Source organism: Arxiozyma heterogenica (assembly GCF_036370985.1).
Source record: "Arxiozyma heterogenica strain weizmannii chromosome Unknown scaffold_21, whole genome shotgun sequence".
Lineage (NCBI taxonomy): Eukaryota > Fungi > Ascomycota > Saccharomycetes > Saccharomycetales > Saccharomycetaceae > Arxiozyma > Arxiozyma heterogenica.
In genome coordinates this window covers 376180-401713 of record NW_027042674.1, presented here as the reverse complement: position 1 = coordinate 401713, position 25534 = coordinate 376180, and the positions used below count along the sequence as shown (strand labels likewise).

General features: G+C 31.3%; 9 protein-coding genes and 1 non-coding gene across 10 annotated transcripts; 4 read left to right on the top strand and 6 right to left on the bottom strand.

The window, feature by feature from the left end:
* Nucleotides 1-284: 284 nt before the first annotated feature.
* ADE13 (adenylosuccinase ADE13) lies at nt 285-1733 on the bottom strand (the record flags this gene model as incomplete). The annotated part of the gene is made up of 1 exon (XM_064859193.1): nt 285-1733. The coding sequence occupies one exon, from the start codon at nt 1731-1733 to the stop codon at nt 285-287; it is 1449 nt and encodes a 482-aa protein (XP_064714002.1).
* A 914-nt stretch (nt 1734-2647) lies between these two features.
* RSC2 (Rsc2p) lies at nt 2648-5935 on the bottom strand (the record flags this gene model as incomplete). Its single annotated transcript, XM_064859192.1, has 1 exon — nt 2648-5935. One exon carries the CDS (start codon nt 5933-5935, stop codon nt 2648-2650), a length of 3288 nt encoding a protein of 1095 aa, XP_064714001.1.
* An 873-nt stretch (nt 5936-6808) lies between these two features.
* PWA37_002635 (translation initiation factor 2A) lies at nt 6809-8638 on the bottom strand (the record flags this gene model as incomplete). The annotated part of the gene is made up of 1 exon (XM_064859191.1): nt 6809-8638. The coding sequence occupies one exon, from the start codon at nt 8636-8638 to the stop codon at nt 6809-6811; it is 1830 nt and encodes a 609-aa protein (XP_064714000.1).
* A 2973-nt stretch (nt 8639-11611) lies between these two features.
* On the bottom strand, nt 11612-12091 carry PWA37_002634 (uncharacterized protein; the record flags this gene model as incomplete). Its single annotated transcript, XM_064859190.1, has 1 exon — nt 11612-12091. One exon carries the CDS (start codon nt 12089-12091, stop codon nt 11612-11614), a length of 480 nt encoding a protein of 159 aa, XP_064713999.1.
* Nucleotides 12092-12103: 12 nt separating this feature from the next.
* Nucleotides 12104-12235, bottom strand: PWA37_002633 (uncharacterized protein; the record flags this gene model as incomplete). The annotated part of the gene is made up of 1 exon (XM_064859189.1): nt 12104-12235. The coding sequence occupies one exon, from the start codon at nt 12233-12235 to the stop codon at nt 12104-12106; it is 132 nt and encodes a 43-aa protein (XP_064713998.1).
* Nucleotides 12236-13292: 1057 nt separating this feature from the next.
* Nucleotides 13293-14645, top strand: PWA37_002632 (uncharacterized protein; the record flags this gene model as incomplete). The annotated part of the gene is made up of 1 exon (XM_064859188.1): nt 13293-14645. The coding sequence occupies one exon, from the start codon at nt 13293-13295 to the stop codon at nt 14643-14645; it is 1353 nt and encodes a 450-aa protein (XP_064713997.1).
* Nucleotides 14646-16196: 1551 nt separating this feature from the next.
* PWA37_002631 lies at nt 16197-16268 on the top strand. The gene has a single exon. It is a non-coding gene; the product is annotated as a tRNA-Asp (tRNA).
* Nucleotides 16269-18751: 2483 nt separating this feature from the next.
* On the top strand, nt 18752-20362 carry PRC1 (carboxypeptidase C PRC1; the record flags this gene model as incomplete). The annotated part of the gene is made up of 1 exon (XM_064859187.1): nt 18752-20362. The coding sequence occupies one exon, from the start codon at nt 18752-18754 to the stop codon at nt 20360-20362; it is 1611 nt and encodes a 536-aa protein (XP_064713996.1).
* A 497-nt stretch (nt 20363-20859) lies between these two features.
* On the top strand, nt 20860-21330 carry LIP1 (sphingosine N-acyltransferase subunit LIP1; the record flags this gene model as incomplete). The annotated part of the gene is made up of 1 exon (XM_064859186.1): nt 20860-21330. One exon carries the CDS (start codon nt 20860-20862, stop codon nt 21328-21330), a length of 471 nt encoding a protein of 156 aa, XP_064713995.1.
* A 157-nt stretch (nt 21331-21487) lies between these two features.
* Nucleotides 21488-25132, bottom strand: TAF1 (histone acetyltransferase; the record flags this gene model as incomplete). The annotated part of the gene is made up of 1 exon (XM_064859185.1): nt 21488-25132. The coding sequence occupies one exon, from the start codon at nt 25130-25132 to the stop codon at nt 21488-21490; it is 3645 nt and encodes a 1214-aa protein (XP_064713994.1).
* Nucleotides 25133-25534: the final 402 nt, after the last annotated feature.

The window sequence follows — 25534 nt, the reverse complement described above, 5'->3', positions numbered from 1 at the left end:
AGCAAATCTGGGTTTAAATTAAACATAGTACCCAACACATAATGAAGATAAAGGGACTCAACTCCAAAGTAAATAAACATTCGAAAGAGTAATAATTAATTAAACAAACATTATTAACGATTTTGATCTTCTGTTCGTTAGTTGTTTTTTTACTTTTTTACATGTACATGCATTATCTAAATATATATATAGAGAGAGAGAGAGAAAGAGAGAGAAAAAGTTATCTAGTAGCAATTGAGAACTTTTTAAAACAGAAAAATGAATTTATAAAGATTTAATTGAAATTAAACATTTAATTCGACTTTTTGATCGTTGATGTAGTGTCTATGTGGTTCTAGGGCCTTGGCAACGTCATTTTGGATAAACTTCTCCACTTGTTGTGGAGCTCTACCAACGAAAGTTGATGGATCTAATAAAGAGTCCAATTCTTCCCATATTGGTTTAAAGAATTCATCCTTCTTGATACGTGTAATTAAATCGTTATCGCCACCTTGTTCTTTTACTACAGCAGCAGCTTGATGAGATAAAACTCTGATGTGTTCGTGAACTTCTTGTCTAGAAGCATTTTTTTCAACCATGGCCATAATAATGTTCTCTGTAGCCATGAATGGTAATTCACCTCTAATTCTTCTTTCAATAACCTTTGGATATACAACTAAACCAGAAGAGATGTTTAATAGTGTAGTTAAAAGAATATCGGTAGTTAAAAATGCACTTGGCAAGGAGATTCTTCTAATAGCAGAATCATCTAAAGTTCTTTCAAACCATTGCACAGATGCAGTTTGGACAGCATCACTGAAAAGAGATCCGAGATGTCTTGCCAAGGAACATACACGTTCGCAACGCATTGGGTTTCTTTTATAGGCCATGGCGGAAGAACCAATTTGAGATTTTTCGAATGGTTCTTCAACCTCTTTCAAATTAGCCAATAATCTAATATCAGTGGCCATCTTGTGAGCAGTAGCAGCAAAGGAGGATAATGGGGCCAAGACATCAATATCAATCTTTCTGGAATAAGTTTGACCAGTGACTGGGTACACGGTGTCAAATCCTAATAACTCAGTGACTCTTTTATCTAATTCTTCAACTTTTTCATGATCGCCATGGAATAAGGCTAAGAAAGAGGCTTGTGTACCGGTAGTACCTTTCACACCACGTAGTCCAATATCGTTTCTAGCTCTAACAAAATTTCTTAAATCCCATAAAAGCTCTTGGATCCACAAAGTGACTCTTTTACCTAAAGTTGTCAATTGAGCAGGTTGAAAATGGGTCCAACCCAAGACTGGTAAGTCTTTATATTCCAAGGCGAATTTGGCTAGTCTATCAATAACGTTGACTAATTTAGGAATCACAATATCATATGCATTTCTTAAAAAGATTAAATCAGCATTGTCTGTAACAAAACAAGATGTGGCACCCAAATGAATAATACCCGCAGCATCGGGACATGTTTGGCCGAAAGTATGAACATGGGCCATAACATCGTGTCTAACAATTGCTTCTTGGGCAGAAGCAGCAGCAATTTCTTCATCTGTGATAATTAAATGGTCTTTCATTTGTTGGATGGCTTCTTCGGTAATGACATCTAAACCTAATTCACGTTCGGCGATAGCAAGATTCAACCATAATTTTCTCCAAGTGGAAAATCTGTTTCTTAAGGAGAAAACATGAGACATCTCTTTAGAAGCATATCTTGAGGATAATGGAGTAGCATATTTATCAAAGTCAGACATTTGGTTTGTGTATGTATTTTTTTTCCCAAGTAGATTTAATAATAAAGTTAGATCACATACAATATCACCAGCTGGCGTTATTAAACGGGTTATCTTTAGACCGAGTTAAGGTGTATGGTTAGAATAGCTTGAGCAACGATTGTATAGTAATCAATGGTGGGAACAAGTTCTTGCAAGACATCAGAGTACACAGAACGGCTCTTCTAGTTCGTTGGGCCTGTACATCTCAGTTGGGTCCTATATATATGTATATAGCAAATACTGTCTCCAATACACAGGTCTAGGCAGAAAAGGACAAAAAAAAAAGAAAAGAGAAGAGAAGAAAACTGAAAAATGAAAATTGGAAAATTGCACCGTCCACTGCAAAACTTCTCGAGAAATTTCAATATTTTTGTTTGATTTCATTAACGTATTTTTCTTATTTTCTTTAGTTGTAGGTTCTGACTCGGGTTTGACTTCTTCTCCTCTCCGTTTGACTTCCCTCATCTGACTCTCCTTCGATTCCTTTATTTTTCTTTTGTTTCTCTGTTCACTCATTTACTTATAAGTGGCAGTAATTAGTTGTTGCTCCTGTCAGAAAAGTGACCCACTAAAGAGGAAGTGAGGGGGGAATGTTAAGAAAACATTGGAACGTCTCTTACTGTAGGTTTAGAAGATGAATGTGAAAATTGTAAAAGTTTTATTTGTTAGACAGTTCATGAGAATAGGGACAACAATATATCATGGTATATATATAAATACAAACATATATATATATGTGTGTGTATGTGTATTTACATACATAAATTCACATAGAAGGATTCAGTAATTGTTTAAAAACAGTATTGATTAAGGTTCTGCCTTTGTCCTGTTATTAATCTTAGTAAAAAAAATTAGAAATACGTCTTTCTTTCTTACTCTTGTTTATGGTGGTATTATTTTTGCAATTTGAACGCCATGTAACTACTTGATGGTCGAAGCCCTATTGAGGTCGAGGGAAATTCATTTTTAATATCTTCAATCACTTTATATGCGGGGTTGATTTTAATTGGTGATGAGATAATTTTATAATCAAACTTTGAATTTAACGCTAGGTTACATGACAAATCAGATTGAAATCCAAAAGTTTGTTCCGGTATTTCTTCTATAACTTCTTGATAATCCAAATTCTTGAACCTAACATCATCGCTATCAGTACTTTTGCTATTGTTGTTATTAGCATTCACTACTTTAGAGACATGGGCATATGTGTCTAATGGGGATCCACTAATATTATTGTTACCTAGATTGATCATTCTTTCACTTAAATACAAACTGGATCCTTTGAACCATATTACTTCGCCATATTTTGTACTTTTTCTTGATCTGAATTCTTCTTTACTTAACCTTCTCTTTTGGTTCCCCTTATCAGCTCTCTGTACACACTTATCGATATCACTATGTATATAATTTACGTCATTAGTTTTAATCTGTCCACCACTCGTCTTTGTTGTTATAGGGAATAAAAATGCATTGGGTGTATCAAGTACAACACGGCCACGTTTGGTAGGTAGCATCATACTATCGTGATTATTATTGTTGCTGGTGGGGAGAGTACCTGTGTTATGGTTGTTATTATTACTTATGTGAATTCTGTTGATGTTTGTATTGCCCCCAGTAATATTAGTGGTACTATTAATAATATTAGTACCAATATTATTGGTAGCAGTAATCGAAATATTATGACTTGGATTACCACGTTTTGTACCATTGGAAGTAATGGGTACAGACTTCAAATTATTCTTCTGTGTACTAAACTGAAAAAACATTTCTTGTGCTGTCTTATTAGTCAATTTCTTCATTGAATTACTTTTGGTTAACATTATATTTGCAGAATTTGTCTTTTGTTGCATCAATTTATTAAAACTTTTCTTATTGAATTGAGACACAATCTGATTAAGACTCTGTAAACCAGTAGATATCTTGGAAGAAGATTTTTTAACCTTATGGTCTGACTTTAAAGATTTCAATGATGATGTCGAACCATTATTTTTAGGTGTATGTTGTCTACTATTGTGAGTAGATAGTTGTACTCCAGGTGGAGGAATTGGAGAATTTGATTTTGGTTGACTCTGATTTATGGCAGATACTTTTGAAGGATCTACAGTTAATAAACCATGTTCTTCATCTATAGTACCCTCTTCATAAGGATCGCCTGGTCTAATAATATATTTTGGACAGTCTAAGGAAGTGGAGAATTCACCTAAGTCATCCTTGGCGTATACAGGGCCTATGTATACAGCACCAAGGAGGGGTGGAGCATTAGGATTACCCATCTGAGGCTCTGGAATAGGGTCATTGGCCGTAGCATTTGGTGGTAATAGATGCTTTAAAGGTGATGCATATTTGAAGAATTTCCTTCCTAATACTGGCTTAGTTTCTTCCTCCATGTCACGAATTTCTTCTGGCAGACACGCCCTCCATGTTCTAATTTTATTAAAAATTTTATCATTTTCATTATAACGAAATTCACACACAAACAACGGGACATCATTTGCACTATTCTCAAAGACAGGATCTCCTCTTTGATATCTAGTAAAATGGACAACATAGCAATGACCAAGTAAGTCACTTAATTCATGGTCTCTATATTGTCCAGTTTTCATAACTTCATTTTTATAAAATAGTCTATCAACCCTGTGAACTGTCTGTTCAGGTCTAAAGTACCAACATGCATTAAACCAAACTTCATCCTTCTCATCTTTCCATATTTTGAAAATTTGGCCAATAATAGGTTTCGATGCATCATTGAGATTAGAGATAAGCACCCAGTCACCGATTTTATATTTTGTATTATTTAGAAAAGCATTTTCTAGAGGATATTTGAATTCACCTTCAGGCATGTAATCTTTATCTGGTCTTGCTAATTCATGTTGTGATATACTATTATAAGCATTTTGGAATTGGTTTATTTTATCAATTGCAATAGGATCATTTTCGAAATATTTTTTGAAATTATTTATCATCAACAGGATATCAGATTGAAATGAATCAAAACTTTTGTATTTCCGTCCTTTTACCTTCTTTTTTATATCCTCAAATGATATTGGATTAGAAATTTGTGAATAATATTCTGGATGATCTGTTTTATCGGGTAATTTTTCTAATGCAACCGTCACAGATTCTTTTACTCCAATCAGTGCAGTTCTAGTTATATTCTTTACGACGTTTCTCATTCTTTGAACATAAGGGAAGTCTATTGAAGGTGGTCTACCACGCTTAATAATTTTCTTTTTAAATTTCGACGAAGGTCTTCTATCTAGCATGTCATTAGTTAATAACTGTGGCAAATAAGTGGACGGATCCAAATTATTATCTGATATGCTCGATGTATTACGTGATGGATCTATATGTGAGGAGATTGTCTGAAGGTGGTTTGAATGCATGAAAGTTTTAATTTGTTCATTAATATTTTTTTCTATATTCGTGTTAAGTGAGTTATCAGCTGTTTGAGAAGTTGCTGTTTGTGGAACTAGAGAGTTGGTAGGTGAGTGTGATGCGTTAGATTTATTAACAGTAGTATCATTGGCAAGATTTGGAGAAGATATTGGGTCATTATTCGTTCCTAGAGATAAAGTAGCTCTTTTATATTTCAGGTCAGAAGGGAAGGTTGAGTTTCCAGCAATGACATTTACATTATTGTGAGTTATTAACGCATTTCTACTGTTATTATAGTTCAAATTTTGATTATAAGTTGCTATATCACTATGTTTTAGTATGGGTAACCTCTGTGTAGTATTATCTGAATGTATATTTGATGAAGGTTTCTTATTTTTTTCTTCTTGTTGTTGCTGTGTTAAAGAATCTAAATCTGGATACATGACAAAGGGATAGTAAGTTTTCAATCGAGGCATCATGACGTTTCTGAGATGGGTTTCAATAATATTGGCATATTTATAATATTCCGATTGTGGTTCATAATATTTCTTAACATTCCAAGGCAGGAAAGCAACGTCAATAATCCATTCGACTATATTTGTATATTTTGGAAGCTTCTCTCTTAGTGTGGAAAAGGATACAGGATATCGGATTACCTGATGATATCCAGGTGCATCTTCTTGAGATACAACATTTTCAAAAATAGGACCTAAGCTAATTCCTGTTTGTGGGTCACTTAATGTTATTAAAATGTTATATTCATATTGTATCCTCGATTTTAGCAATGCCAAAGATGGGTTAGACATCTTAATATGTTCTCGTTCGTGACTATGTGAAGTATTAGGATATTGATAAATAAGAGAGATAAATGCAATTAAACTGTCTATATATGTGTGTATACGTATTAAGTGTTTATTAAATTATAACAGGCACAAATAAATGGAATTAAATAAAGATATATTCACTGGAATTTTTATTCTATTGGAAAAATTCAACTGTGCTATATTCAATTCTTGTTTTGTCTGTGAGATGATTTCAATGAAGAAAACTTATTTATTGCACTTTTGTTATTAGTTGGTGATCTTCGTGATATAGTTAGCCGCCAAAATGTAGAAAACGCTTTGCAATTTATTTTTTTTTCCTTGTAGCATCATCTTGTTTCATCTAAACATATGCGCTTTTGGAGGAAATTATTTTTTTTTTTGTTAAATAGAATTTCTTCTTTTCTTGTTATCAGAAATCGTAAGAAAGAAGAAAAAAAAAAAAAGTTGAAAGTACTGTAGCTTCGTTCAAGATGATCTGTTGTAATGCAACGTATTCTCTGGCACATAAAACAGTAGCATAATCGAAATAAATATGATGATGTGGTAGAAACATTGTAGCAAAACTATTAAATTTTGAATGTGTGTTTATTTTTTATAGTACTCTGTATTATATCCACTTACTGAAGCTCAATCACTGAAAATTTGAAGGTTTGTGAAAAGCAACTAATTTTAATATAAACTTGTTAAGCCACAGCTAAAAAGACAAAACTTTGCTTACCAAGCTGGTGACTTATTAATCATAGTAGATAAGTATTTTGTACAATTTAAGATTATTCTACAGTTAAAATAATATATGTATATATATATATATATATATGCATGTTATTAATGCGATTATTGTTTATACAAATGCAACTAATGTTCATCTTTCCAGCCAAGAGCCTCTAAGCTTTCTCTAACAGATTCTTCAGTGCCAATTTTTTGTACCTGAGTAATTTCCAACTTATCACCGTTCTTCTGTCTCTCTTTTAAAGTTTCTATAGCTTTTAACTTCTTAACAAGAGATCTGATTTTTTTCTCTTCTGGTGAAATTGTAGAGGTACTACTCTTTGGGGATGTTTGGGCATTTTGTTTTTTATTTTTTTGATTTCCAGAACCTGGAGGTGGGGTATAACCTGGGACCACTCTTTGACCTCCATTAGCGGCAGCTCTTCTTGCATGAGGTGGTTTATATCCACCACCAGATTTTCCACTTCCAGAAGATACAGGTTTCTTTTTGACAACAACGCCCACGGCACTAGGGTGAATTTGTAATTGGTTTTTACTTAATTTTGGATCAAGTTTATCGTTCATTTCTTCCAAAACTGTATCCTTGATGGAAAATTCCTTGACAATGTAATCACTGCCGTTGATTAATTTAAAAGGGCATGGATACCTCCAGTCAACTTTCAAAAGTTCTTTATATTCTTTGTTAAATATCAACGAACCAGTAACATGCCATATTTTGAGACCATTATCAACTCTTAATCTTGGTGATGTGGTGGCAGTCATAATAAATTCACCACCTGGAGACCATTTACAAACAGAAGTATTTGTAGCCTCAAATTTGGCAATAGATTTGAACTTGTTATGACGATCAAGAATTTCTACCGAACCTTGTAAATTACCAAACCCACCGATTAAAATGTATTTACCTGTTGGGGAGAACAACATAGTATTCTTTGACTGTTGTGGTAACGAATGAACTACATTACCCCTTAAATCAAAAAAGGATATAGTGGCAGGCATGTAACCAGCAATAACACCAAACTGTCTCGAAGTTGGGGACCATGTGAAATCATGGACTGGTCCATTAGTCAAAGACACACGGACAGAATTACTGCCTAAAGTACCGTTTACACCTTGGAAGGACAATAAGTACAAAGTGTTTTCACCATAATAAGATTTATTTTGAGCATCAAAATCGGTAATTGCTAAACATAACACAGCATTACCTTGTGGATTCCATTTTAGTTGACATGAATCTGCTTTAAAAAATGATTTTGTGGCGATTTTTTTTACAATTTTACCTTCATTGATAGGCCAGATGGTTAATTGAGCTGGTTTACCCGACTTTTCAGGAATAAAAGTAGCAATGGTTGGGAATTCAGCAGGAGAAATTAAATAAGTTGAAAACGGTTGACCTTCAGGTGGCTGTGGTAAAGTTGCGTATGGTTGGTCAAAATTGAACTTGACATTGTCTCTTTCTAACTTAATAATTCTAATCTCTTTTAAAAATAACTTAATGGCATATGTATCCAACTTCGAGAATTGCAAAGCCCAAGAATTTTGAGACTTGTATTGATATTCATAAACTGGATTAATATCAGCATTTTCACTAAATTCTTTGTTTAAATACCATATTTTAACATTTTTATCATTCGGATCATCGACAGCTGGTCTTTGCCAAGTATTAAGGAAGTTGCCTGCTGGTGAGAATTGTAAATCGTATACATCTTTTAGATCTATTGAAAATAATAAGGTCTCTAGAGATTCACTGTGGAATACCTTTAAAGAATTCTTTGTTGAATAGGCCAAAAATCTACCACATGGCGACAATGTAGATGCAATAACATTGGTTTGTTTTTTGCCCTCATTTAAAGATACAATTTCTTGTTGTGCAGTGGTATTAATTTGATCGAATTTTGGGTAACCTTGAAATAATTCAATGTCTTGTGAAGTCTTTAAAAAAATTTGAGAGGACATCGCTATGATTTTGTCTAAACTTTGGTTCTTTTTTTATATCCAAGCTTACAATCCATAAACAACAAACTATGGTAATTAGCAAAAAAAAATATATATATTTTTGTTGCTAAACGGTAGATATGTGTTCTTTATATAATGGAAGTGAAAAGTGTAGTGTATTTCACGGTGTCTTTTCAAAATGCTAAAAGAAGAACAACTGTTATATCTTTTAACTGTGTATAATATTAAGTGTTTAAAATGTTTTGCAGAATAAAAATTTTTCAGTGATCAAAAAGCTCGAGCACACGCTTAAAAGAAACAACCGGCAAGATTTATAATAAAGATCCGGATTTTTTTTGTATTTTTTTTGCCGTCAGAAACACCTCCGGATTTGAAAATAATCCGTAAAAGCCTTTAGACGGAAACGTTACTAGAATATGAATGTAATAGAAAAAACATGGAAATATACAGAACTTCAATAGGGTGGTGATAAAATCTCTGCAGTTCTTATTTTTTGTAGATCCCAAGTAAATAAGGCATTTGTTGTATATCTAAAAAGAACAGATAGAATATAAAAAGCAGATCCATTCAAATGTTGGCTTGCAAATAATTTTATTTCTTTCTAGTTTCTTAAGGGGGGAGAAGAACTGAAGGTATCACGATTATTTGAAAATATGTTAAATGTTTTACTTTTTTTTATTTTACGTATCTATAATACTATTTTGTTACAGTGCAATATCTTCTTTTTTTTTTACTTTGTGTAATAATAAATCATATTGTATGTGAAACTTTAAATTAATCTATACAAAATAATTACTATGTATATTTAATTGTAAGCTTATATTCAGGTTTCCTTGAGATTGCATGCTTAATAATATTAAAGGTGTATATATCTTGGTAATGGATTGTATTTCGTTAGGAAGATTTATTTAGAAACCTTAAAAAATGTAAGCAAAACAGCCATGATAAATTACATATAATTAATCAGTAGACAATTTTATGCTGTAAGGTTATTCTTCGATATTGTTAGTGACTATGTTATAGAATTGTTTTGGAGAATCCTATTCCAGAGGAAATTACTCTGTTCCTAATGCTATTTATTATTTACCATAACTTCATCATACATTCCTTTATATATCTTATATACTGAGAGGGTAAGTTATTTATGAGTTTTTAAGGTGTATAACCAGTTGATACATATTATTAATATTTTCTGAGACTAACCTATCTTATAAAATAAAAAAATATGGTTGTAATGATGGTAAATTTTGACAAGGAAAAATTTTTATTTTCATGGATTTGCATTTGGACTTATATATTTTACAATATTCACACTTATTTTTTTGATTCAAAGAATCAAAATATAACAATAGGGTGATCAAAAAAAGAAATAATATTTTACTACAAGATAGTTTAAACTATGTAAGAGTTGTTGTATGTAAATGGATGAATCATATCAATTAGTATAAGTATAAACACCCTTACGTAAGCTCTATATATTACTATTTAATAACCCTGATGTTGTAGTATTACTTCTTCTTGTTGTTAGTCTTCCTCTTCCATGATATTAAGAGTTACTTCTTAATATAATTACTAAGATGTATTTAAATAAAATGATTACCCCTAGCCTATCTCTCAATAATCAAAGGCCTCTTGACAAGATCTGATATAATTATCGCTCCCTGGAAATCCTCCAGTCAGATTCAATACCTATACAGGTGTTACCCTCGGAATTGTGTATCTACTGGATTTCCAGTTAGGTTCCTTACAAACTAATTATCATTTTAAGGATGAAGATAAAGATTTCTGGCACTTTGTTATTGGTATCTAGAGTTTTGTGATGTATATTAATAAATTGTTCCTGTTTGAATTTTTGGAGTTTAGGGTTTGTCAAAAAAAAAAAAAAAAGACATGTTAAACACCTAAATGAATAAAATATTGAGTCCACTAAATAAAGCAATACTAAAATACATAAGTACATATCTTGATTAATGAAAAAGAATTTTGTAAGAATAATGGGGTAATCACTAGGGAGGCTAATCAAGAAAATCATTAACTTATAGCATTTAATATGACATAATATATTGTATCCTCTGGAAGAAGAAAATTAGTATATGTTTCTTCAGCATTAATGATTATACTTTATGAGCAATATTTTATTTTATTATAAAATGACTCTATAGGATATTTTCCCAATTATATAATTATAAATGAAACATAATGTATATGTATTTTCTGTCCTAATTGGAAATTTAATAAGTAAAGTTATCCATTTATATATTCTTTATTTTTGGAAAAGTGTTTCATAATTTTCTTCAATTTTGAAATTGTGTGGATATATTTCTACATAATTGGATTGTGCATTACAAGCATTTCTTTTCTTTTCTTTGAGGGAATGAATCACCTTCTAAACAAGTAGGAAATCATTTCTGCATACCACCCAAATTTTGAAATACTCATATAATTCATTCTGAGGTTAATTTGTTGTATCTCTAGCATGTCCCTGGTTTTGTTAAAACGTCAGCAATATTGTTTTCAGTACCTATTCTTGCAACACTTAGATTATTTTCACTTATTTTATCTCTTATCCTTAAAGCTTTTATCCCAAAGAATTTATTTTTAAACGATTTATCTCCTTTGGATTTGATTATTGCCATAGCTGGTTGGCTGTCTGTTTCAATGGTAGTAAATATTTTATCAGCAGATAATTCTTTAAGTAATAAGTGGATATGTTTCAACACAGGATTAGACAAATCAATAGCACCAATTTTTGCTTCGGCAATTGATGTTAAAGTTGTTTTTGATATTGTTCATTTACCAGCGATTATATTGTCATCAATTTTAATGTAGTAACCTAGTTGAGACTTGAATTCCTTTTGCTTAGCAAATGATGCATCAGCAATAGCGCTTAGCATAGTTTGATTTTCGTTCTTCCTTTTCTTGTACCATATAAGTTTCTTCTCTTTAGTACCCCATAGATATTGCACTAAAAGTCTAGCTAATTCCTTGATTTCTTTTCTTGAGAATAATGTGTTCGATGCAATTGCATTTACGTAATTCATAACGATATTTGTGAGTAACATATGAGGCTAAGCCAACTATTAATTGAAGCCATTTTACTTGTTTCTTGTACTCTAATCCAGATATACTTACATAGTCTTTTTCGATATATTTTCCTAGGGGTCTTGGAGCTTTTAATAATTTTTCGTATTTGTTTAGTGGTATATCCAATAATAGAAGTTTTTCTTTTAGCGATTTTTCCATACCAAAATATAGTTCTTTATCAAATATATAAGTAACTTCTAAACCGTATATGTCATATTCTGTGCTTCCTTCCGTTGGTTGTCCTAGATTTATGACTCTTGTATCAATTTTTTCTTGTAATTGTGTAATAAATTTTTCGGAATCAGATGTTTTTCTATATGTAACTATCATATCATCAGTAAATAAGCAAACTGTAATTTTATCATTCATAAGCACACATGATCAGTTAGAAATTTCCTTTAATCTGTAGTAAGATGACAAACAATTCGATATTTTCTTGGACCGGTTAGCTTCAGATTGTTTCAATCCATATAAGGACTTTTTTAATCTCATGACCTTTTTCTTCATATTCATATGTGATGGGGCTCTTACATATAGTCCTTCTTCTAAATCAACATAGAAATATGCTGAGGAAATATCCAATTGGGCAATGTACTTACTATTGATTGAAGCAGCTGAAAGAACTATTATTAGTATATAGTGGTGAATTGCAATAGAAGTTGCAGCCTCATTATATATACTCTTCTTTTGTTGATTTCCCCTTGTTACAAACCCATGTTTACATGTTCCATCTCTTATTGTAGTAAATATGAATACGGTATTAATTATTTTTTTCCTCTTTGATTTAATCCAATGTGCAATTTTAAAATACGACAAACAGAATACTCCTACTAAACTATATCAACAATTACAATATATCCGTTATGACCCAAAGTATGATTCTATGTTGTTTAAAAAAAGAATAAATAATATGATACAACAAGCAAAAGACTACAATATCGCTATTCTTGACAGAATTTTATGTGATACCATCATACAATTATTACACGGACCTTATGAAATAATCGTTGATAATCACAATTGTAACTTTCACAACATTACATTGAATGATATTTTAAATGATATTATAAATATCCATAGCCGCTAACCACGCTCTTATCCAATCAAATATCACACCAATATATTATCTTCTATCAAACCAACCCACCAATCTAAAAAACCAAAAAATAAAAAGAAAATTTCAAACATCCAATGCGAACATCCCATTAAAGAACACACATAGAATGACTCCCCAGAAAATCTTAGAGACTATCTAGTCCTTGACACTGGTGCAGAAATTTCTGTTATTAATGACAAAGACTTTCTAAATCATATTACTGATGCTAACGTTGTCCTATATGCTGCAAATGACAAATCAATTCCTTCTGCTGCTAGTGGTATAATATCACTAAAATTTCAAACCCATTCCAAACCTTACGTTATAAGGGCTATTCATGCTCCTGACATATCGAACAATTTCATTAGTACATACCAATTGGAAAAAGCCGGTATTGTAGTTGACACTCGTCATCGCCAATTACTAGACAAGTCGGAACACATTCTGTCTCCCATCATTAATGTGGGTAAGTACATGTGTATACCTCGATCAATTTTACAACCATCTAATCAACAATCTACTTCATACAGCATAAACAAATTAGGTATCAAATTAACTGTACCTTTTCTACACAATTTATTTGGACATATTAATGTTCATGATATTAAAACCACAATTGATCGAAAGATGATTTCTGGTATCACATCAGCTGATGTCGATTGGTCTGGCATTCACTCCTTTCGATGTACATCCTGCATGAAAGGAAAATCAACTCGTCACAAGCATATTATAGGTTCTCGTATAAAATATCAAAAAGAATATGCTCCCTTTGAATATATCCATACCGATATTTTCGGTCCCATGTCACATCTACCAGTCGGAACACCTTCCTATTTCATCAGCTTTACCGATGAATCTACTCGTTTTCGCTGGGCTTTTCCATTATATTCAAAGGATTCACAAAATGTTACTCGCATATTTTCAAAGTTCATTAATATGGTGTCTAATCAGTTCAAGACCAACATCCTATCTTTTCAAATGGATCGTGGTTCAGAATTTACAAACGATCAGATAACCAAACTCTTCGAAGATAAAGGGATTAACCCAATTTATACTACTGCTGGTGATTCACGAGCAAATGGTGTTGCAGAACGATTTAATCTAACTTTTTTAAACGATTGTCGAACACTTTTACAAGCTACAAACCTACCAAATTCGACTTGGTTTTATGCTGTTCAATTCGCCACACTCATGCGTAATGCATTTTTTAACTCATCTATTAAAACTTCATCAAGAGCAAAAGCCGGTCTTGCAGGTCTGGATGTGGGTACTATTCTTCCTTTTGGACAAGAAGTTATTATTCACAAAGGATCAACAACATCCACGCTTTCTCCTCGTGGTGACGATGGGTTGGCATTATGCCCTTCCCTAGTATCCCATGGATACTTAATATATAACACCATCACCAAAAAAGTGGTTGACACATCCAATTATTCAACTGTTAAAAGTTCACCATCAAAAGGCTCCACACCAAAATCCACAGTCTTCGACACTCTAATTGCCATCCACAACTATCCCGAGAACATTGAACCAGAATCTGAACCAGACATTAACTCACCTATAGATTCTTTTACTGAATCCACAACAACATTCCCAGACAAAGTTGACATTCCTACTGAGAACCAATCACCATCCATACTGCCGCACTACCATCAGTTCAACATTCTTCTGAAAACAATGACACTCATGAAGAAGTTGACAACCTATTTGATTCCATCGTACATACGAACTCCAATTATGAATCTGATGACTATACATCAGAAAATGAAAGTAATAATGAAAATGAAGCTATATCATCTACTTCGCCCATTCAATCCAAGCCAATAGAGCACACCCGGTTGGGTGGTACAAATTCATCTAATTCCTCTAATCTATCTCCTGATTCCACTTCTTTTGCTAATCTACAAAAAGACACTGTGTTGGGTGGTAAAAATACCGATGCTAAAATTACGAAACCATCTAGTAAGAAAAATACAGATGCTTCAAGACTAGCAAAAAAAGCTGAAGAATATTTAACGAAATTCTCAAAAGAATACAAAATAAGTAATATTCGTGCTAATCAGAGATCAAATGAATTGAACAATGCCTCCCACTCAATAAACTATCGGGATGCTATAATAAAAAACGCTAATAATGACTCAAAATATTTATATAAATTGGCATATGAAAAGGAAACTGAACAGCTAAAGAAAATGAATACGTGGGACGAAGATTTAATTGATGAAAAGAATGTCGATAGGAAAAAAAATCATGAAAAATTCTTCCAAAAGTAAAGAATATATAGATGGATAACTCTACTTATTAAATTTTCAATCTGAGTGAAGAATATATATATATATTGTGTTTTTATATTTTATTTATAATTGCGTAATCGTTTATTCACTGGAAAAATATTAAGGGGAAATACTTGATAAAACCTGTTGGAATTTGGAGCCTTCAGCGTCTATGGTAATGGTAGACATCATTAAGTTATAGATGCTTGTTCTACTTTATACTAAATACATGTACATATTTATTATATAGTGTATTTAGTATACATTCTTTTATTTACTTTAAGTTTTCTTTTAAAGTTTTTCATTTCTTTTCAAATCTTCGAAAAACATATTTGGTGAAAAATAAAATGTCTTCTTGATATTATGGTACATCCGTACACCGCATAATATACAGAAAAACTAATTAAAAATAATTCTTATGGAAATGACAGTAATAAACTCTCATTTTCCAATAGAAACAATAGGTAAATTCTAGATTTGTTAAAATCTTATGTAATCTAATCTCTTTATTATGCAGCATCTAATGTTGTAGCACGTGTATGGCTTATTAAAACAATAAATAATTCTAGATTCATTCAGGATCTTATGTAATCTTGATGGTAATAAGTATTCTATTCTGCAACGCCTCTGTTGTAGTATGGTGTGGTGAAGTTCTTTGTGTATTCCAGGGAAGCGCAAATAATATTAATAGTAATTCAAATAATCGAGACAGTAATCAACTATAGTCGATAGTATAATTACTAAACGGTCTTATATATTAAGCGACTTATATCGAGCTAATGTACTTATTCGAAGTTACTTGACTTGTTACTTGACTTGTTACTTGCTTTTTTCATATATAATATATAAATTATTTACAAGAAACGGTTATGGAAGATGATCTTTTATCTCCAGAAAACGTTGTCCTTTTATATGTTTTCTGGAGCTCGATCGATTATTCAGGTTACTACATTAATGACTTGACTGATTCAACCCTAAAATTTATTATATTAATTTAGGTGCACTACTGGATTAGAACTGCATCCCAATTCTCTAATCATGGTGATTAGTAATACACGTGGGACTTACTAAAACAATAGGTAAATTCTACCTTTGGAAATTGAGGTCCGTGATAGTTTAATGGTCAGAATGGACGCTTGTCGCGTGTCAGATCGGGGTTCAATTCCCCGTCGCGGAGTTTTTTGTTTTTTTCGTAATATTGTAATATGTTGTGCAATAACCCTTAGGTTATGTGTTTCTGATAACAGTTGATCATGACGAAATCTTAATAATATTTCACTTGAATAGATATAAGATATAGACTCTTCCTATATCTCTAGATGTAGTATTCCTATATATCTATATATTTAATCTAAGATAGCCTAATAGTATACACTTATATACTATATATCTAGACTTATGTAATCCTTGGTTCCTTGTTCTTCTTGGTTGCCCTGTTATACTTATGTTGGTTACTCTTGTCTTTATCGATGTTTGTAAAATTTGCAAAAAGGAAAGTTTAGAAAAATGAAGATGTTAAAATATAATTATTAGAGTTATGTTTGATAATCTAAATTCATCGTACTAAGTGATTAAAAGTTATGAAAATTTATAGTAAAGAAGATTCAAAGATAAAATGAGTATACTGTATAATATTGTATCTTGTATATTGCTTATATAGAAAGGAAAGGACCAAGGAATAACTTATAATACCACCAATATCCTATTGTAAATTACCTTATCTTATTATATTAGTCTTAAATGAACTCTACTAGAATGTTTGATTCCGAAGCCTTGCGTCAACAGAAGATTATCAACATTTTCCTAAACTAATAGTCAAAACATTAAACATCAGTATTTAGGAAGTTTTTTTTCAATTTAAAAAGAATGGTTTTAGATTATTAATAATTTCCTTAATGATAATGACACTAAAAAATATAGCATAGGTTTTTGTAAGTTTGGGGACTAGTAATTTCCCTTTTTTCATTTTTCAATAAACATATCTTTAAATGGTATTAAATACTAGATAATTTGGTATTTGATGGTTGTTGTTGGTTAATGATCTCTTACTATTTAAAAGGCTTATTAAAAAGTGGTTCAGTAGTTATTATTTTTATCTCAAGTTAAAATTGGTTTGCAAATAAATATCCCAAAAATTAATATTTTTGGTGAAAAATAAAAAATTCTGTTGAAAAAATAAAAAAAAAGATCAATTACTAATGTAAGGGTTATTACAAGTAGCACCAAACTATGGATATTAATTATACATAGACACTTACAAATTATATAATTGGTTAATTCAAACCAATAAACTAATTATAAAATTTTATTTTTCTTATCATTATTAACATTAATTGATCCGTCAGGTAAAAACCTAACAGATATAATAAAAATGTAAAGTTTGATAACAATCGCTGGTACAAACTCTCAATGATCAGACATCTTTTAAACCAGTTTTTTACTATTTTACCACTAACATTAAGCCACCATTTGTTTGAATATACTCACATGCAAAGCCTAAAGTTTCTGCTGTCACATACCATTTTCTTGAGATCAACTATTACCTGTAGACTACATATTTTAGGATATCCAATCAAGGTGTCTTCACGTAATCTAATTGTAACTATTTCTACACTTACAACTATTTAAAAAATTGAAGATTTTTCAAAACATTTATAATATGTCTATTTTGGATAGAATAACCAACATTCCTGATTTTTTTTGTATCAGAATTGTGTTCTGTACCTTGAATAATTCGGACATCTCATTACGGTTTTAATATATTTATCGTTGAAAGAGGATTCTACATTTCTCCTCTCTATGCTTAAAAAGGATAATATTTGTTCATTTATATTTATATAAAATCTATTCTAGTCTAAATACTATCCAAATCTAGTAATTATATATTTACCTTCATTGAGAGATCTTTTACTACTTAACAGTATCATAAATAATACTCGATAAATAAAGTAGGTAGCTTCTTATAAAACACTTAAACATCAAAATCTTCTTCTGTTAAAACAAAAAAAAAGGAAATAAATAAATAAACTAAAGTAATAGAACTACTAAAATAATTTTTGCTATAGTATATACTTACCATCCAACGTCATAAACATATTAATATAATTTAAGAATCAGGTTAACATATCTTTGGTAAAAAATATATGCATAAAAAGAAAGAATACAAAATATTTTAAAAAACATAACCATTGGTTATTACAATTATCGAAAATACATGATCTTAAACCGATAAATATCAATAGTACTTACTGTCTTTTTTTTAGCTATATATGCATACAGATTATATATACATTTTTCGTACGAAGTCTAATACTATTAACCTCTCTTTATATCTATATTTGTGAATATCCATCTCCCTACTTTTCACCGTCATTGCTTCCTATATTGGACAACAGTGACCACTTCTCTGTACAAGTTATGCTGTATTCTTACTGACCATTTCTACTTATTTCATTCTCCCCTCTCAATTCAAATGATTACAATCGCTTTCTTCTCCTTTTTTTTTATAGTATAAAAAAAACCGTTGCAGATAAGAAAAATACCTCGAACCCACTTTGATAAACACTTTTTATTATTTGCATTTAGACCACACACATTCTTCTTACACTAAGCATACCAACAAGCCAATACAGTGTAAAGTATACTATATATATTGTTACAATGAAGTGGTCAACTATATTTCCTGCTACTTTAGTGACGACTTTAACGACTGCAAATGCTATATCCCTACAAATCCCCTTTTTTTCCTCCTCGTCAAACGATAAGGACATCAAATTATCCAACAATTTAAAACCCTCGACATACTCCTCTCATTCCTGTTCAAAATCAGAATGGTTATTCCCACAAGGTCAAATAGATGATTTTATGGTACAATCCTTTCCTTTTTCCTCCTCATCTTCAGCTGATTTTAATGGAAAAATTGTATCTCCTAAGAAAGGGTGGGACCATATCGTATCAAGTCAAGAGTTGAATAACTTTCAACTACGTGTCAACAAAATTAAAGATCCTTCCAAACTAGGTATTGATACAGTTCAACAATACACTGGTTATTTGGATGTTAAAGATGAGGGGAAACACTTTTTCTTTTGGTTCTTTGAAAGTAGAAATGACCCAGAAAATGATCCAGTTATTCTTTGGTTAAATGGTGGACCAGGTTGTTCATCTATGACTGGTTTATTTTTTGAACTAGGTCCATCCGCTATAGATGTTGAATTGAAACCTATTTACAACCCATATTCTTGGAATAATAATGCAAGTGTTATCTTCTTAGACCAACCTGTCAATGTTGGATTTTCATATTCAGATGATATAAATAGTGGCTCTATTACAAACTCCATTGCTGCTGGGAAGGATGTCTATGCCTTTTTACAGTTGTTTTTCCAACAATTTCCACAATATTCTACAAAAACACATGACTTCCATATTGCTGGTGAATCTTATGCAGGCCATTATATTCCTGCTTTTGCTACCGAAATTTTATCTCACAAAAATAGAAATTTTAACTTATCTTCTATTTTAATCGGAAATGGATTAACTGATCCGTTAACTCAATACAAGTACTACAAACCTATGGCTTGTGGCGAAAGTTCTGGCTATGATCCAATTTTATCTCCACAAGAATGCCAAGCAATGGAAGATTCATTACCAAGATGTCTTTCCTTAATTGAATCATGCTATAACTACGATTCTGTTTGGACATGTGTTCCTGCATCCATCTATTGTAACAATGCTCAATTGGGTCCTTTCCAACGTACTGGTAAAAATGTTTATGACGTTAGAAAAGACTGCAATGGTCCATTATGTTACTCCGAAATGGAGCCTATTGATCAATATTTGAATTTGAAAGAAGTTCAAGATGCTATTGGCGCAGAAGTTTCCAATTTCGAATCTTGTAACTTCGATATAAACAAAAATTTCTTGTTTGCTGGTGATTGGATGAAGCCATACCAAAAACATGTAATGGAACTATTGGATGAATATCAATTGCCAATATTGATCTATGCCGGTGACAAAGATTTTATTTGTAACTGGATGGGTAACCAAGCTTGGGCTGATGACTTGCCATGGAAGCATCACGAAGAATATGCCACAACGCCATTACAACCATGGATTGTTAACAGTCAAGAAGGTACCTATCAAGCAGGTGAAATTAAATCTTACAATGAACTAACTTTCCTAAGATTATTCGATGGTGGTCATATGGTCCCTTATGATCAACCAGAAGCTTCTTTGGCAATGTTAAATGAATGGGTTCATGGACAGCAATTCTGAATTGATTAATTTTACTTTTATCCTTATTTTTTTTTTAACTTTTATTCGCGTTATGTGTTTTATGATTACTAATTATTTTATCCCTTTGTACACACACACGCATACAAACACACGCATATACATATTTATATATATTATATGCTAGAAGAAATTTTATACTAATGCTGTCTAATGTCTATTAGCTCGTCGTTATCCAACTATCAATCCTTCTATTTGTTAGCTTATTTCTACTTCGTAACTTTTACTCCTTTCTCGTATATAATTTCCTTTTTTCTTTTTTATTTTTATAGATATCTGACATAACAAGTAATTGAAAAAATGTAAATGCAAAAAAATAAAAATATAATAACACCCTTTCCATTAGTCCTTCAACAATTATTGCTTCATCGTTAGAGAGTCATTTCATTTCTTTAATATATATATATATCCATTTAAGGTAGAAGACCCATTATTTTTGCCACTATTTACTCTGTGTTAGAAAGTATCACTGAAGAAAGATGTCCACAGATATTACTGAAAAGATAGAAAAAGTTCATGAAAAACGTAAACCTAGATTTAAAGCCCTTTTCCAGTACATTTGTATATCATTATTACTTATTGCTGCAGTAGAGTATTTCAAATATTCAACTAGAATTCACTATGAGTGGTTCCATTGTACTGCTGTAAAGGAACAAATCAACTATATCGATGGATCTGAATCATCTGTAAACAAAATTTTCGCTAAGGGTGGTCCAAGTTGTGATAAGAGAGGTGAATTGAAAATAATAATGAAAAGAATTACCCGTGACTATGAACCAAATGATGAAAATTTCTCATTCTGTATTGTAGAAAATGAAAATGTGCCATCTATTCATTATCCTTTAACTGAAGATAAAGGCCAACCCGGTTATTACGCCTTTGTTGGTTATGATTATGACAAAGAATTGGTAAAAGAAGTATGTAAAGATTCCACCATTTATCATATGTAAAAAAAAATGTTACAATTCATATATATATATATATATATACGTAGTAGTATCTTTAATTAACAGGATGTATACTATATATATATTTATGCTTATGTATGTCCAATATTTGCAAAGTTGATTTAAATTATGCTGAAATTGAATTACAATTAAATTAAGACTACTGGTCACTTACATTTGGCGCTGGAGTGCTGCTATTACTAGTTATTCCACCATTATACATTGGACATGATTTGTTTGTTCTAATATGTCCAATCTGTCCACAAGTAGCACAGCGCCTTGTTGTGTTCTTACCATGACCTTTACCTTCACTACTACCGGCAAGAGAGTTGACATTATTAGTTGTATTATTACTACCAGTACTATTAGTATTAGTAGTATTAGAAGTAGCATTATTAACTGCAGTAACATTAAAACGTTTCTTATTTCCCCTAGCAGCTCTTCTTTGTTGTGATTTTTCTAAAGATGCTAATTCATTTTGTAGCACTTTCTTTTGGAATTCTATTTCATCAAGGTTATCAATCTTAGATTCATCCATATTCAATAGAGTAGCAACATCAACTGATTTCTTTCTTAGTTCTTTACCCTTTAAATAGCCCTTAATAACACGGGGATCTCTAATTATTATGGTATCTCTTTGAATAATACCATTCTCATCACGTCTTTTTCTGACAATTCTAAGTATCTTATTATCATCACGATGAGTCAACACGTGTCTGTTGGTGGGATTAACTGAATCTGGGTCATCCAGTTCTTCAAATGGATTGACAATACTTAAACTTTTAGCGTGTGTATACCATGTACGAATGATTTCATCGTCATATGCCTTTTGCTGTTGAACAATATTGTAAGTATGAGCACCATTTTTGCCCTTTATCAAATCGTTATTACTAGATTCATTATTAGATTTAATAAAACCACCTTTCATAGAAGTCTTTAAAAATGAAAAACCTTCACCACAGCCAGTAGGGTCACCAACACCATGAATTTGAACCATCGCTCTCATCTGTGTAGCGTTAACAAAATTTCTAGATATATTCCAAGGTAACAATTTTTCTTCTAATTTAACCAATTTATCATCAAAATTAAAATTCTCATTATCTTCCATGAATTGTAAACCTTGACTCATTGCTTCTACTTCAGCAATCTGTTCAGGGCTCAATAATTTTTTTGTATTGTCTTTATCTAGGAAGGGTTCTCCTTCTTTCAATTTCCATAACCCTTTATCTGGCCCTTCTCTTTGATATTTCATAAATTCTTTAATCTTTTGCCTATTTTGACCATAATCTTGATCTGGAAAATGTTTAGCGATGGGTTCAATTGATATTGCTCTTTCAGGAACCTTATTTAGAATTCTATAAACGATCATTCTTAATCTGATTGATTTTAAAGAAGTAACTCTTCTGGAGTTTGGTCCTGGAATTTCTACCACTGGAAAAGTTTGACCTACAGTAAAAAGATGGTTAATATTTCTTAAATAAAATCTATTAATACCATGTCCGACACTTCTGACCATCAAAAAATCTGTATCAGATACTTCATGTTTAAAAACAGGTGCACGAATCATATTATTATATAAAGTTGGCACAATATGACCAGGTTCAACAAATCCAAAATTCCAAAACGGAGATTTATCTTGTACACCAAGAACATGTGTCTCCCCAACAGATAATTTAGGACGCAAGGTGTCATCTTCTGACGTCTTTCTATAATAGTTGATCAGTTTATTTGCCATACCATATTTAGATAGTGCCAGGGGCGTCTGCTCAGAATATTCCATTAAATATATTGCAGCCGAATCACCAACAGTAAGATCTTGAGTTGTGGCAAATGATTCACGAACGCTTTTACCTTTATCCTTCTTTCTTTTTCTTGTTTTCAATTTACTAAAGGTGATAGTGGAACCAATACGTACATGTGGACTGAACTTAGGTCTATGAAAAAATCTTAATTGTGTTCTTGGCAAATTAACTTTATAGAAGGGTGATTGTAGGTTAATTGCAGGTTGTGAATGTTCTATGTTTAGATTAGATATTGTAGCACGGACTTTTGGCTTATGAGTATGTTTCAGGATGGAATAAGTGTGATCGTTGGAGATATTGAATCTTTGTAAAAGCAAAGATTCTTTTGTTGCTAGGTTAGATAATTTGGATTCTTGTTCCCTTTTCTTTAAATCATTTTCTTTATTAAGGACCAACAATAATTTGCTATCATTCATATTTAGTTCTGCGAATTTTGCCATTGATAGTTTGGCGTCAATTAAGTCATCTTCGTTCCAATCTTCATTATAATCAAATGGAGACACTAATTTATTGGTGTTAACACTATTCTCCTTATTACTATTATTATCACTATCAAAATGAATAATTTTATTTTCGTCCCATTTTTGAATGGCAATTAAAAGGTCATCGGATGTGTTCAACTGATTATCAACTATCTCGTTATTTTTTGTTCCTGCCTCCCCATCCTTTGAATTCATTTCAGTCTCTACAAGTGGGTCTGAGAATCTTTGCGAAACTGGAACGCACTTGATCCCATAATTTTTTAGTTTTCTTTTGGATTCATTGAATAAAGTAGAATAGTCCATATTATTAAATAATCTTTTTTGATCTTGCTGAACTTTAAATTTCAAATTAGTTGGGCAGAAGGATTTAACTTCATCCATGTTACCATTTGGACACAGTAATGACACCAATAATTTTGATTGATATTGATAATTGTTCCTTCTACGATAGATACAACTATTCCATTTCAGTACTTTACCCTTTTTATAAGTGGGGAAGTAATACTGTAATAAGAGACTATCTCTACGTTCTTTAAATTTTTTCATATCCTCGTCATTTGATGGATTTCGTATCTTAGAATCTTGGATATTTATGTTATTATTGTTATTATTATGCTGTATCATCAAATCAAATAAATTATATGAGTGCGCATCATTAAGTTTATTTTGGTTTATTTTACTATTGTCATTGTTGTTACTGTTATTGTCATTGTTAAAGGATATAATCTTGGGATAACCATTTGTTAAATCCAAATCCATATTATTTATATGAGTAACAGATAACGATTCCGAACCATTTAGATCAAGGTTATTATTACTATTTCTATTATTATTAACATTAATATCCTCATTAGTATGACTATTATCATTTTCGTTATCATTAGTACTTATATTATTATCAATCATAAACAAAGCATTATTATTATTATTATCGTTATCATGATTAAGATTAAGATTAGGATTAATATTGCTATTATTATCGTTATTATTATTATTATTAGTATTAGTATTACTGATATCATCAGTGCTTATACCGATATTCATGTTCATATTAGGATTGTTAATATCTAAATGATCGAAAGTATTAGTACCAGGAAAACCAATATCATCCATAGTATTAGATTGATGATGGTCCAATATTAATTCATTAGAAACACCAAATATATGCTGAGAAACAGAAATTTGATCATTTTCATTATTATTCATAAAAATAATGCTATTATTATTGTTGTTGTTGTTATTGTTATTCTGTATGTCATCTTCATCATCTGCTAATTCATCTTCATCTTCAAAATCTATAGCGTCAGGTAAATGTTCAGTAGCGTCATAGCTTCCGTCATCTGGGTCAGCATTACCAATAAAGGAGCCAATATTTAAAGAGCCAAAATCACCACTAAAAATGGCATCATATGCATCATCCTCATTTGTTAAATCTCTAGTACTGACCGCAGAACCTGAATTGCTAGTATTAGTTGATTTTTTATTTTTTTTCGTTATGGGAGGCGTTATAATATTGACCATTATTCAATAGTAGAGATATGTTTGTCTGTTTATATTAACCAAAGATGTACAGTGAAATAGAAGGAGAAACAAACAGATACAAACAGAAACAAAGAGGTTAAAAAAAACAGACCAGGAGTTAACCTAAGGACAATAACTACTAGAATGATTACAGGATACTAATTATTTCAACACTGGTAATCACTCAGGACAAGTACCTATAGATAATACGAACCAATTACTTCTTCATCCTTCTTTATTTTCAAGTCCTACTATGATAGATGATATCTATATATTTTTGGATTCTTTAAAAAAAAAAAAAAAAAAAAAGAAAGAAAGAAAAAAATGTCTTAGTTTGTTTTCAATACTTCACCATATACGTAATAAAGTAGTGAGATAATCAAAAATGAATTGAAGGGGGGG